The 13,635-nt window shown below is 44.5% G+C and overlaps 1 protein-coding gene across 1 annotated transcript in view; it reads right to left on the reverse strand.

Moving 5' to 3' along the window:
* Positions 1-220: 220 nt before the first annotated feature.
* The window catches only part of LOC124596284 (dynein axonemal assembly factor 6), a 62,251-nt gene continuing 48,836 nt past the window's right edge, over positions 221-13,635 (reverse strand). The window contains exons 3-4 of the mRNA XM_047135376.1: positions 8,016-8,257; positions 221-478 (exon numbers count right to left, since the gene is read on the reverse strand). Coding sequence (XP_046991332.1) covers positions 221-478; positions 8,016-8,257 — 500 coding nt within the window. The remainder of the gene's footprint in view (positions 479-8,015; positions 8,258-13,635) is intronic.

Here is a 13,635-nt window from a genome sequence, read left to right on the forward strand (position 1 = left end):
TGACTGAAACTAGTCGCACAATAAAGAATTGAACAGCAGTTTTAAGAGCTATATGTCATTTCTACAGTTTATCAAAGCTGTTGAACGCAGTCAACAAAAATTAGTTTAAAACAAACGAGACTCTGCTTAATTTCGGAAGTGTTTGAAGTCGCCAGGGAATATCGAATCAAATATGTTGCATGGAGAAATACAATAATAAAATTAAACTTATGGTACGAGCCTAGAAGTTGACGAAATCCAGTTCGCGTGACATGCGCATGCGCAGTTTGAGCACGCAGTTGTCGGGGTCCCAGGTAGCGGCGCTGCTGTCTGGGAGCACGGGCTGCGGCAGGGCCAGCGACAGGCGGTAGCGAGGCGAGCGCAGTTCCAGCCGCTGCGGCTGCAGCGACACGTCGACGTCACAGCGGCGCTCGCCCTCCAGCCACACCTCCAACACCAGCCACTCGCAACTCGCCGTCGCCGGGGAGCGCGGGCCCAACTGCCGACACGACCGCCACTTTCATCAGCTGTTTCTCAGCCTTGCTTCAGTAAAGAGTACAGTTTTTTAATTTATTTATTATTTGTGTATAACTACACCCTTTTTAGCCATCACAATGTAAAATTATTCATTTGTGTCGCCATAGCGTCTGTATTTGCTCCACAACTATTATAGGTATTTAAAATCCATTTTTGCAATACTAAAATATGAGTATTTATTTTACAACAGGAATATCATAGGCCAAACACAACAGAAATGCATACATCCATTACAAAAATCAGTAAAACAGTCATCTCCTCATTTTTTCAAGAAAACTGACACATACACAAATCACTAACATCCTATAAACAGCTGCTTAATTGCCAGGTAAGTATCAGAAACCAGACAATATACGCACATCAAAAAAAGTTTTGCATCACCTTGGTTCCCAGAACTCCTGAAGATAGACGGTGACTGTGGATATTGTATCACAGACACAGTCCCTTTGACTGTTCAGAAATGTCACTAAACCCACCCAAAGATGTAAACAACCGCCGGCCGTGGTGGCCGTGCGGTTCTAGGTGCTGCAGTCCGGAACCGCGGAACTGCTACGGTCGCAGGTTCGAATCCTGCCTCGGGCATGGATGTGTGTGATGTCCTTAGGTTAGTTTGGTTTAAGTAGTTCTAAGTTCTAGGGGACTGATGACCTAAGATGTTAAGCCCCATAGTGCTCACAGCCATTTGAACCATTTTTTTGTAAACAACCATATATGAGCAGCGCCTATTAGACGGAGGGGGTCCGACAGCCGATCAGTTCCAGTCATTCCACCAGGAAGGAGGTACATGGCTCGTGTTGTCTGTAGTTCAACCATGCCTAGACAGTCAATACAGCGGTTCGATAACGTCCGCATTGTTACTTTGTGCCAGGAAGAGCTCTCAGCAAGGGAAATGTCCAGGTGTCTCGGAGTGAACCAAAGCGATATTGTTCTGACCTGAAGGAGATATAGAGAGACAGGAACTGACAATGAAATGCCTCGCTCAGGCCGCCCAAGGGCTGCTACTGCAGTGGATGACTACTACCTATGGATTACGGCTAGGAGGAACCCTGACAGCAACGCCACCATGTTCAATAATGCTTTTCGTGCAGCCACAGGACGGCATGTTACGACTCAAACTGTGCGCAATAGGCTGCATTATGCGCAACTTGACTTCCGATGTCCATGACGAGATCCATTTTTGCAACCACGACACCATGTAGTGGGTAAAGATGGGCCAAGCAACATGCCGAATGGACCACTCAGGATTGACATCACGTTCTCTTCACCGATGAGTATCGCATGTGCCTTCAATCAGACAATCGTCAGAGCAGTTTTTGAAAGCATCCTTGTCAGGCTCAGCACCTTATACATACTGTCCAGCGAGTGTAGCAAGGTGGAGGTTCCCTGGGGCCGAGGTACGCCGCTGGTGGTAATAGAAGGCGCCGTAACGGCTGTACGATACGTGAATGCCATCCTCCGACCGATAGTGCAACCATATCGGCACCATATTGGCGAGGCATTCATCTTCATGGACGACAATTCGCGTCCCCATCGTACACATCTTGTGAATGACTTCCTTCAGGGTAACAACATCGCTCGACTAGAGTGTCAGCATGTTCTCCAGACATGAACCCTATCGAATATGCCTGGTATAGATTGAAAAGGACTGTTTATGGACGACGTGACCCACCAACCATTCTGAGGGACCTACGCCGAATAGCTGTTGAGGAGTCGAACAGTCTGCACCAACAGTGCCTTGATGAACTTGTGGATAGTATGCCACGATGAATACAGGCAGGCATTAATGTAAAAGGACTTGCTACTGGGTATTAGAGGTACCAGTGTGTAAAGCAATCTGGACCACTATCTCTGAAGGTCTCGCTGTATGGTGGCACAACATGCAATGTGTGGTTTTCATGAGCAATAAAAAGGGCGGAAATTATGTTCATGTTGATCTCTATTCCAATTTTCTGTACAGGTTCCGGAACTGGGAACCAAGGTGACTCAAAACTTTTTTTGATGTGTGTGCAAACAATGAACCCATCATACAAAAACACAAGTATAAAGAAAGGATCTTCCTCCCTTTCTCCCTCCCACCTCTCTCTCTTCTACCCTTTTCCATCTATTTACCACCTGACTCTCCCTTCCTCCATTCCCCTACTTTGCATTCAGTGTTCACTATCTTGTACTTATGTTTTCCTCCTCCCTTACCTACTATCCAGTTACATAACCAACTCACACACTATTCCTTTGTCCAACTTACATATTTGAATAAATATATATATTAACGCAAATGAAACAACACAAAACACACTTGACAAACCACAGACCAAAACAACATTGCTTTTCTACCAAATAAAGTGAAATCCAAAACTAGCATATGAATTAACAATGCTTCATAATACAGACACATGTTTAGCAACACTAGTGGTGCACTGTTTGCCCTTTTTCACGTAAAGAAATGTCTAGTGCTGCAGGCTAATGTGAAGTTAGACCAAAAATATCAATGTTAAACGCAGCAATATCGCAGAAATCAGCAAGTAGATGGCACTTCCAGATGTAAGCAGAAATCAGACAAAAATTGTGTAAACAAAAATGATACTTCAATATCATTTGTAATGAACTGCTTTCAGATCCAGAAAGCAAATCAAAATTGTAAATGTGTTTCATTGCAGACCACTCACGATACTTTAAATCAAGGAAGAGAACTGTATGGCAAAATACGCATCTTTTAGTACTTGCAAGGATGGTTTTCAAATATCTTCGATATAAAAGACAAAACCTTTTACAAATAGAGAAAAACAATATTGCGGCACCTTCATAGACCCAATTTACGGCATAATACTAAAATTTGACGTTAGCCTGAAATTATAACAGGAATACAATTATACTGCCAGGTATAAATTGACAGCCAATCCCTTTTGCTATTAAAAATATTTAATGAAGTCCTTCCATTTTAGACTTTTCTGTGTTCTTGTACAAACCTGGCCAAGGCGTTATACGCAGTCTGATTGTAGTTCCAAGAACTGGGATATAGCAAAGCGGCCGGCAGTGAATAAAGCTCTAAAACTCCTTTAAAAATTTTGATCTACTTTTCCCATAGTGCCTGAGCTGAGACAAGGTGTGATTTACACCAAAAATTGTCAATACAGCACATTGGCAGTATGGTGTGTCCAATACGCCGACTTCATGCAACTGGGCGGAAAGGATCCGCAACGGAGACATTTCATTCTCACAGTGAGCGCTATAATTTTCCTTTAATTTCGCGACTTTCTGGATCACGCCTGGCCTGGTATAAATGCTTGTAAACTTATTTTTCTTGCCACGAACGAGCCGACCCGGGTGGCCGTGCGGTTCTAGGCGCTACAGTCTGGAACCGCATGACTGCTACGGTCCCAGGTTCGAATCCTGCCTCAGGCATGGATGTGTGTGATGTCCTTAGGTTAGTTAGGTTTAAGTAGTTCTAAGTTCTAGGGGACTGATGACCTTAGAAGTTAAGTCCCATAGTGCTCAGATCCATTTGAACCATTTTTCCACGAACGAATCGGTTGTTGTTCGATTCTCAAGAGGTATAGTTGCGTATAGCAATTTTACATCAGCATCTCTGTTGCTTCTAAATGCATCTTTTGCTAATTGATCTGTTGTTTCATAGTATTTAACATCGGTGTGAAATCTGGCCCACATGACTTCTATAACCTGACCATTCTTCTTCGTGATACTGATCTACCAGGTCCCGAATGTTCATTACTTAATTTTTTTTAAAAAGTGATGTCTTCAGAAAGGGAGGAGAAAATGAAATGAAGCTTCACTGGTTGAGAGGATATGTGATGTTATTTCAGTCGTTGCAAAATCGAGACAGATTTACAAGGAAATTGGCATTGTAAACCCACTATCATCAGTATGACGTTGCACCCCATGTGACCTGGATCCATTCACTGATTCGGTTGGGAAGGGTGTCGTAAAGTCGTGGGGTCCTCTCTTGAGGCTAGCTGGCCGACAGCGGTTGAAGCTGGTCCATGATGTTCTGGATATAGGCACTGGGACGAAGTTGAAGTCCAAGCTGGTTTCATAAGTGTTATATTGGCGACAGTTCTGAGGAACTTAGTGATCACAGGAACACCTCAAAATCACGTAGACAGTTCACAGAGAAACGTATCATTTGTGGACTAGCATTTTCATGTTGGAAAATGTCACACCGATACTGTCACATGAGAGGTAATGCATGAGGATGCAGGCTGTCTGTGACTACCATCGCGGCGCTGTCAGAGTTCCCTCACTCACTACCAACCGCAACGGTATCATACACAATGGGTCTCCACACCATGAAGCCAGGAGTAAGGGCGCTGTGTCTTTCCAAAACAGTAGAATAATGGAAGAAAGTAAGGGGGACTAAGGTATAACGTCCCGTCGACATCGAGGTCGATGGAACACACCGGTGTCGAACTGTGATATTTGGTGGCAGGCGTTTCTCTTTCTAACAAAAGGGCTAAAACGATCTTCGCACAAACAACCAACATTCATATGCGATTCCTGAACAAGCGTAGGGAGGGAATTCGACCGTGCCCTATCGAAGGAACCATCTCAGCATTTGCCTGGTGCGACTTCGATTTGATCCGTTGTCCTACCGAATGCAAGTGCAGTGTGCTAACCACTGCACAGCCTCACTCCTTGTTGGAAGAATGGGACCTCTCCCCAAGTCGTCGCCACACTCGCTGAAGATGGTCATCTGGGGTAGTGCAAAACCATGATTCATGATTAAACACAACGTGATGCCATTCATCAGCAGTCCATGCATTCAGGGTCACGGCACCAATCCAAAGGCAGCCACGTAGCTGTTGTGTTGTGGTGTTAACGGCCGACTACGTACGGGATGGTAATTCCCTAGTCTGGCTGTGTGCTCCGCCATATTGGCGGGTGACCTTGAACGAGTTTCGCTCGGCCGCCGCTAGGGCTCGGTGGATCGCGCTCTAGTTTTAACTAAGCGCGATCCACACAAAAAAGGCACTTCCGGCGCCGCCATTGCGGTTTATCAGGGCTTCATTTCCTGCCGTGCCCAGTCTTATCAGTCACGTACATTCGCTATGCAGGCAGCAGCACGCTCATTCCACTCGAGGCAGCCGCACGAAGCACACAGCCATGCTGTACAGGAGGAGGAGATATACAAGAAGATCAAGAATGCCTGTGTACAAGACTGTGACACCTTTTCAATGACGCCTAATAATGTTGCCCAAGAAGAACTGTTAACTGGCCCAATTACTTTTGTTGGGGCTAAGATTAATTTTTCTTGTACAACAGCAGAGGTTGTAACTGGTAATAGTTGGTTGACTATTGCTATTGTAAGAGGGAGTGATAAGCCCCTCGAAGGTTTGGAAGCCTATTACGACAGAGATATCGTTTCTTATCGCACCACGAATCATTGGTGCAGGATGGCACAGAATGTTGGAGCGTGCATAGCACGGCGATGCTCCCACGTGGTCTTCAGACACGGTTGACTGCAACCTTGACGGCAAGTATGCCTGTCCTCACGGTCCCATACATTCCTACACTGGACCACTGTCACACCCGAATGCTCCACGTTCTGTATACTGTACTATTCGAGGAGCTGGCCAAATGGAGACCCCAATGAGGCCCCTTTCAAATTCTGTTAGGTACTGACAATGCTGTGGCCCCCACGATTACTTGGCATCTCAATGTCTTTCACAGTGATCACTGAACATTTGATGCTGTTAACACTTCGTATATACCCTACTATACCTGGTAACAACAATAAATATCATTTAGTTACCCCCTGAGGTCTGCAGGTGTGCAAAGCTGCATGGACATCTGACCACGTCTTTTGCGTGCTTCACTTTTTTTTTGTCAGGAAAGTATTTACTTGTTCCTTTATTCCAATTTTTATAGCAGGAGTATTTGGTGAGCTTTGATCATTCCCTCAAGTCGATTACGGAGAAATTCAATCCAACAATGACCAATCTCTTAGAATTCAACATTCTTTCTCTTCAGTGACGACTGTTGTGAACAAACGGATGGGGTCACCATGAGGTGCCGTCTATCAACGGTTACGATAAACTTGTTTAGGGAGGACTGCAAAGAGAAAGCTTTGGAAACAGCTGCACTGAAGCCTACGTGCTTTTCAGATATATTGATGACACATTTATGGTGTGACCACATGGGAGTGAAAAAATCAGGATTTCTTTCAACATCTGAACTCTCGGCACTCCAGTATCAAATTCACCATGGAGTTGGAAGAGAATGGGGAACTCCCCTTTTTGGACACCTTAGTCAAGCGCAGAACGGACGGGACTGTGGAATACGGCGTGTAGAGGAAAGCCACCCACACTGACGTGTGTCTCCATGCGGCCAGCTGCTATCATCCTTAGCAGCACGAGGGTGTGCTACGTACAGCGGTAACAGGGGTCGTGCAAAATCGGAAAAAGAGAGCCTACTAAGGGCGCTCAACCACCTTGAGTACATATTCAAGAAGAACGGATACGGCGGGAGACAAATCTGACGTGACCTCTGGCAGAAGGCACAGGCGCAGCAAACAGAACACGACGAGGAGGATAAGGCAAAAGCGTATCTGCCGTACGCTGGAAACATTAAATACTGTCTCTGTCCATCGCTGAAGGCGCGTTCGTTATTAAGTACGGCGAAAGACGACTTGGGGCTCCGTAAATCGGGTATTTGCTGCGTTCGATGTAAATGCGATAAGGTATACATCGGACGGACTGCAGGGACCATCAAATAAAGATGCAAGGAACACAGAAGACACGCTGAATTTAAGCAATGAACAAAATGTTCGGTTGCAGAAAATTGCGTGGTTACAGGTGATTGAATGAAGTGTGAAGAAACGGAAGTGTCAAGACAGACTTGGTTTTGAGAATTTGCTCTGAAGAAGGCTATTGAAATTCGAGTGGCCGAGAGGGTGATCAACAAAGACACTGGGTTCACTCTCAGAAAAGCTTGGGACCCAGAGGTCAGCTAACTAAAATCACAGCGCCGGCTAAGACCTACTTTCGAGCCCGACGGGAGCTCCAGATGCGCTGAGGGACAGGGGTTCTCGTCCAACCTTCGGCAACGCCATCCCCCCACCACTCCAACCGATCCGTAGTGCGATTAGGTAGTGGGGGAAGTGTGGGGAAATCACAGTATAAAGGAGACAGGATGCAGCAAAGACGGTCATTCTACAGGTATCACCAAAAGATGGTAAAGTACACTGTCAAATTATCGTGCTACGAAGACGACTGCACCCGCCTGGACACACAAAAACAGTACGAACTTCTAAAATTGTATTCCACGGTCACGTAGCTCTCTTTAACACCGTAATGGAAAAAGGTGTTTTGAGATGGAACCAATGAAGCCGAACTGGATAAGGCCGAGTGCTGACTTTGGCAGATCTGTTAGTTTCAAAGCATCCGTTCTCGGAACAAAGCTTCCAAAACACCGCTGCAGAGCATAGGGGGACCGTGCTGTCAAAAGTCGACGCCCGCAGCCGAGTGCTAGCGGGAGGAAACAACAACCTGCAGGTAGACGTCTTCCGCCCCCACGTCCTGCCGGTAAGAGAAGTGGTAGCGCGGCTCTTCTCGGGGGTCCTCCATGTCGTCCACTTCGACCACCTCGTCGTCGCTCCAGATGGCCTTCTGATCAAGACAGATCTCCGCGTCGCCTCTTCCATCGACAGCTTTCACGTCAGTGCTCTTCTTTTTGTCACCGGCAGTTGAGCCACCGGTTTGTTTCTTTGTGGGACCGACGTCACCGGGGCCTACAGAATAAATAAGTATTCGATTACACTCATAAATAAATCTTTACACACTGCTAGTCATTAAAATTACAATACTATGAAGGCAGCATGATGTGACATGACTGCCATCTATTGCTATGCAATATTGTTTCATTTTTCCCTGTTTGTCAGCAGAAAGCAGTCTGTGAAATTCATTAGGAGGGCTGAGCATCCCTGGGGAGTTTGGCAATTCTCGCTCAAAGTGGACCGCAGCTTGCTCTGTTCTTTTGCTGGCAAAGTCGGCACCTGTCCTTGATCAGGGCACTGGACACCGTGCCACCACTGCCGTCCACAGAGCATAACTGAGCATGACATTTTCGCCTTTGCCGTGGAACAAAGGGCGGGACGTCGTGGCGCCGCCCAATCAGTGTGGGAAAGTCGGCAGCTTTCGCTCAAAAGTTTTGGTGTAACGAATCGCTTAAGCCACCCCCGCCTCCATGCTTGGCGCGAACGGGGCGACCAATTGAGGCGACGTTGCTCCCAGCTCAGTACGAACCTCCTGTCTGTAAATGTGTATCTTGTACGCCAAGAGTGGGAAGTTTCTCCTGTGTTCATATTGTCATCAACAGCACTGAGTCGTCCCGGCCAGCGTCTGCTGCTGGTTGGAGCCTGATAACTCATTTTGGAGAAATGAGTCTCAACTGTGGTAGTATGAACCACATTCTGAGCAGCTCGCTACTTACTTACTTTGCCACATCACTTTTCGTGCCTAATTGATTGTAAATTGTGGCCACCTTTCATTTCCTTAACTTTGAACTCACCAGCTGCCCAAGTGAGATGTATGAGGAACAGTACCACCCTCTATGAGGAAACTATGCATACCGTAACTGTTGCTGCATGGTACAGAGCGTATTAGACCGCAGTCTCTGTAACAAATTATGATTGAATAAATGGTCTCTAGCATGGAAACCATTCGTCAGATCTTTTTTTGTCCCGTATCCTCCCATCGATCAATCCCTGAGTTTGTATACAGTGGAAAAAATCACCCTGTGTAGGGGTTTAACTAAGTGCAGTTGCATGGATCATATCGAAAGTACACTGCATTTTTGTTTTTGTTCGAAGGGAAGCGACATGTTTACAACAGAGGTCCATTTGGCATAAAAGACTCAAATTCGGCATTGTTTGGGCAACAAACGAAGTCTTGACGCCAGAACTAAATATGTTATGTACGGCGTATGGTGACATTACAATTGCGTTGCTTACTTTTGACGATCATATTCAACATGTGGATAGGATTTTGGAAGTTCTCGGAGCACACGGAGTCACATTGAGACCAGATAAGGCGAAGCTACGTGTAAACCTTGTCAAATTCCTCGGATCTGAAAGTTTGCAAAAAGGAATTGGGCTAGCAAATGAAAAGATTACCGAAATAGTGAACATGAAAAGACCGCCAACACTTCGAGAACTTCGTCAGTTAATTAGGATTATGTTTCTTCTATTGAGGATATGTGCTGAATTTTGTACAATTATTTGCTTCATTGTATGAGCTACTCAAATAAGCCAGGAAGATGACATGGAGTGAGGGGCACGAGAAGACTTTTAATAAGGCCAAGGAATCGCTTCAGGAATGTGTGTGTTTGGGACATGCAGAGTACACGAAAACCTCATATATCTATTACGATGCAAGCATTATAGGCGTTAGGGTATGCTAACAACAGGTTGATGTGGAAGGCAATTTGTGAGTAATAGCGACATGCACACGAAAACTACATATGAAGATATGGTATATCACAATGAAATTAGAGATCCTGGCCATAATGTTTGCCATAAAAAGGTTTAGAGACTGACTTGCGGAAAGAAAGCTGCATACCAATCAGCAAGTACTGAGTTTCTAAAGACTGTCAGATTCACAAGCTGCGATATCATATGTTCGTTAACGTTGATCAAGAATGCAGGCTTGAAATTAGATTCTGTGGAGGAAAACAAGACAAGCTATCTGGCTGTCCTAGCTGCAATCTGGTGCAGAGCATCGATGTTGATCAGTGGTTGTTTAATCCCTGGGAACAGGTAGCATCCATAATTAAGGAAGGATGATTTTAATGATACAAGACCTACATCCAAACATAAAAAGAGTAAAATACTTCAATTCAGAATAGTGTCGGGAGAGAGAATCCATGGACATGAAATACAGCTCTAATTAAGAGAGAAATCTGCCTCAAGTGGAATTTACTGGATCGGAGATGGAAGGCTTGGCTACCATAGGAGTTAGTAGAGGACATGATAGGAATGTACCATAGTCATCTTGGTCGCAGCGACACCAAAAAATAGTACAGAATTACTGATATGGGGTGGGAGTGCAAAGCACTATGGAAGAGGATTGCAACAGTCACAACAATTGTGCCCCGTGTCATTGCGCAAAACACACTAATACTCCAACATGTGTTGAGTTATATGTGGTGAGTGTCAGGCTACAAAACCATTCACAACGAACAGGTGCACACATGTAGGGAACAATACCCACCCATACAGTCAGATATGTGAAGACAGCTGACATTATTGCATATACAACTATTATAAAATTTGTGCTACACCAAACTACAAATTATTTTGTTGTTTCTTCATCAGTTTCATATTATTTAATAATTTTAAATGATCTACATTTTATATTTAGTATTTAGTGCCTGACTTTATTCCTTCAAACAGGCATCCATTTTGTGGTAGATAATAGTTAATCTGTAATTTTCAGTTTCATATTTCATTTAGTTTTGATAATCTGGTCGAAAATTTTTGAATTACCATAAAGCCCTAGAGAAAACACTCATTTGCTGGTGCACATTTTGAAAAACCATGTTTTCCTCATGGATGAAACTACATGGCATACTCATGTATAACAAACACACAAAATCTTTACATTCATGGTGCGGATGGTAAGATCAAAAACGTTATTTATAGAACTGTGTTAAGATCATGCAATAATTAATTGATTAGAAAGAAAAAGAATTGCAGTTTTTAACATTTTTAAGTAAGTTTCTACATTCATTGAAATAATAAATTTATGTACTACTAGCATAATTACTCACCATCCCACATCATAATAAAACTACTGACATATGAGTAGATTAGATTAGATTAGATTAGATTAGATTAATACTAGTTCCATGGATCATGAATACGATATTTCGTAATGATGTGGAACGAGTCAAATTTTCCAATACATGACATAGTTAAGTTAATTTAACAACATACTTAAGTTAATATAACAACTTTTTCATTTTTTGTGTTTTTTTATTTTTATTTTTTTTATTTTTTTATTTTTTTAAATATTTTTTTGTTTTGTTTTTTTGTTTGTTTTTTTTAATTTATATCTAAAAATTCCTCTGTGGAGTAGAAGGAATTGTCATTCAGAAATTCTTTTAATTTCTTCTTAAATACTTGTTGGTTATCTGTCAGACCTTTGATACTATTTGGTAAGTGACCAAAGACTTTAGTGCCAGTATAATTCACCCCTTTCTGTGCCAAAGTTAGATTTAATCTTGAATAGTGAAGATCATCCCTTCTCCTAGTATTGTAGTTATGCACACTGCTATTACTTTTGAATTGGGTTTGGTTGTTAATAACAAATTTCATAAGAGAGTATATATACTGAGAAGCTACTGTGAATATCCCTAGATCCTTAAATAAATGTCTGCAGGATGATCTTGGGTGGACTCCAGCTATTATTCTGATTACACACTTTTGTGCAATAAGTACTTTATTCCTCAGTGATGAATTACCCCAAAATATGATGCCATATGAAAGCAATGAGTGAAAATAGGCGTAGTAAGCTAATTTACTAATATGTTTATCACCAAAATTTGCAATGACCCTTATTGCATAAGTAGCTGAACTCAAACGTTTCAGCAGATCATCAATGTGTTTCTTCCAATTTAATCTCTCATCAATGGACACACCTAAAAATTTCGAATATTCTACCTCAGCTATATGCTTCTGATTAAGGTCTATATTTATTAATGGCGTCATACCATTCACTGTACGGAACTGTATGTACTGCGTCTTATCAAAATTCAGTGAGAGTCCATTTACAAGGAACCACTTAGTAATTTTCTGAAAGACAGTATTGACAATTCCATCAGTCAATTCTTGTTTGTCAGGTGTGATTACTATACTTGTATCATCAGCGAAGAGAACTAACTTTGCCTCCTCATGAATATAGAATGGCAAGTCATTAATATACACTCCTGGAAATTGAAATAAGAACACCGTGAATTCATTGTCCCAAGAAGGGGAAACTTTATTGACACATTCCTGGGGTCAGATACATCACATGATCACACTGACAGAACCACAGGCACATAGACACAGGCAACAGAGCATGCACAATGTCGGCACTAGTACAGTGTATATCCACCTTTCGCAGCAATGCAGGCTGCTATTCTCCCATGGAGACGATCGTAGAGATGCTGGATGTAGTCCTGTGGAACGGCTTGCCATGCCATTTCCACCTGGCGCCTCAGTTGGACCAGCGTTCGTGCTGGACGTGCAGACCGCGTGAGACGACGCTTCATCCAGTCCCAAACATGCTCAATGGGGGACAGATCCGGAGATCTTGCTGGCCAGGGTAGTTGACTTACACCTTCTAGAGCACGTTGGGTGGCACGGGATACATGCGGACGTGCATTGTCCTGTTGGAACAGCAAGTTCCCTTGCCGGTCTAGGAATGGTAGAACGATGGGTTCGATGACGGTTTGGATGTACCGTGCACTATTCAGTGTCCCCTCGACGATCACCAGTGGTGTACGGCCAGTGTAGGAGATCGCTCCCCACACCATGATGCCGGGTGTTGGCCCTGTGTGCCTCGGTCGTATGCAGTCCTGATTGTGGCGCTCACCTGCACGGCGCCAAACACGCATACGACCATCATTGGCACCAAGGCAGAAGCGACTCTCATCGCTGAAGACGACACGTCTCCATTCGTCCCTCCATTCACGCCTGTCGCGACACCACTGGAGGCGGGCTGCACGATGTTGGGGCGTGAGCGGAAGACGGCCTAACGGTGTGCGGGACCGTAGCCCAGCTTCATGGAGACGGTTGCGAATGGTCCTCGCCGATACCCCAGGAGCAACAGTGTCCCTAATTTGCTGGGAAGTGGCGGTGCGGTCCCCTACGGCACTGCGTAGGATCCTACGGTCTTGGCGTGCATCCGTGCGTCGCTGCGGTCCGGTCCCAGGTCGACGGGCACGTGCACCTTCCGCCGACCACTGGCGACAACATCGATGTACTGTGGAGACCTCACGCCCCACGTGTTGAGCAATTCGGCGGTACGTCCACCCGGCCTCCCGCATGCCCACTACACGCCCTCGCTCAAAGTCCGTCAACTGCACATACGGTTCACGTCCACGCTGTCGCGGCATGCTACCAGT

Source organism: Schistocerca americana, chromosome 2 (assembly GCF_021461395.2).
Source record: "Schistocerca americana isolate TAMUIC-IGC-003095 chromosome 2, iqSchAmer2.1, whole genome shotgun sequence".
NCBI lineage: Eukaryota > Metazoa > Arthropoda > Insecta > Orthoptera > Acrididae > Schistocerca > Schistocerca americana.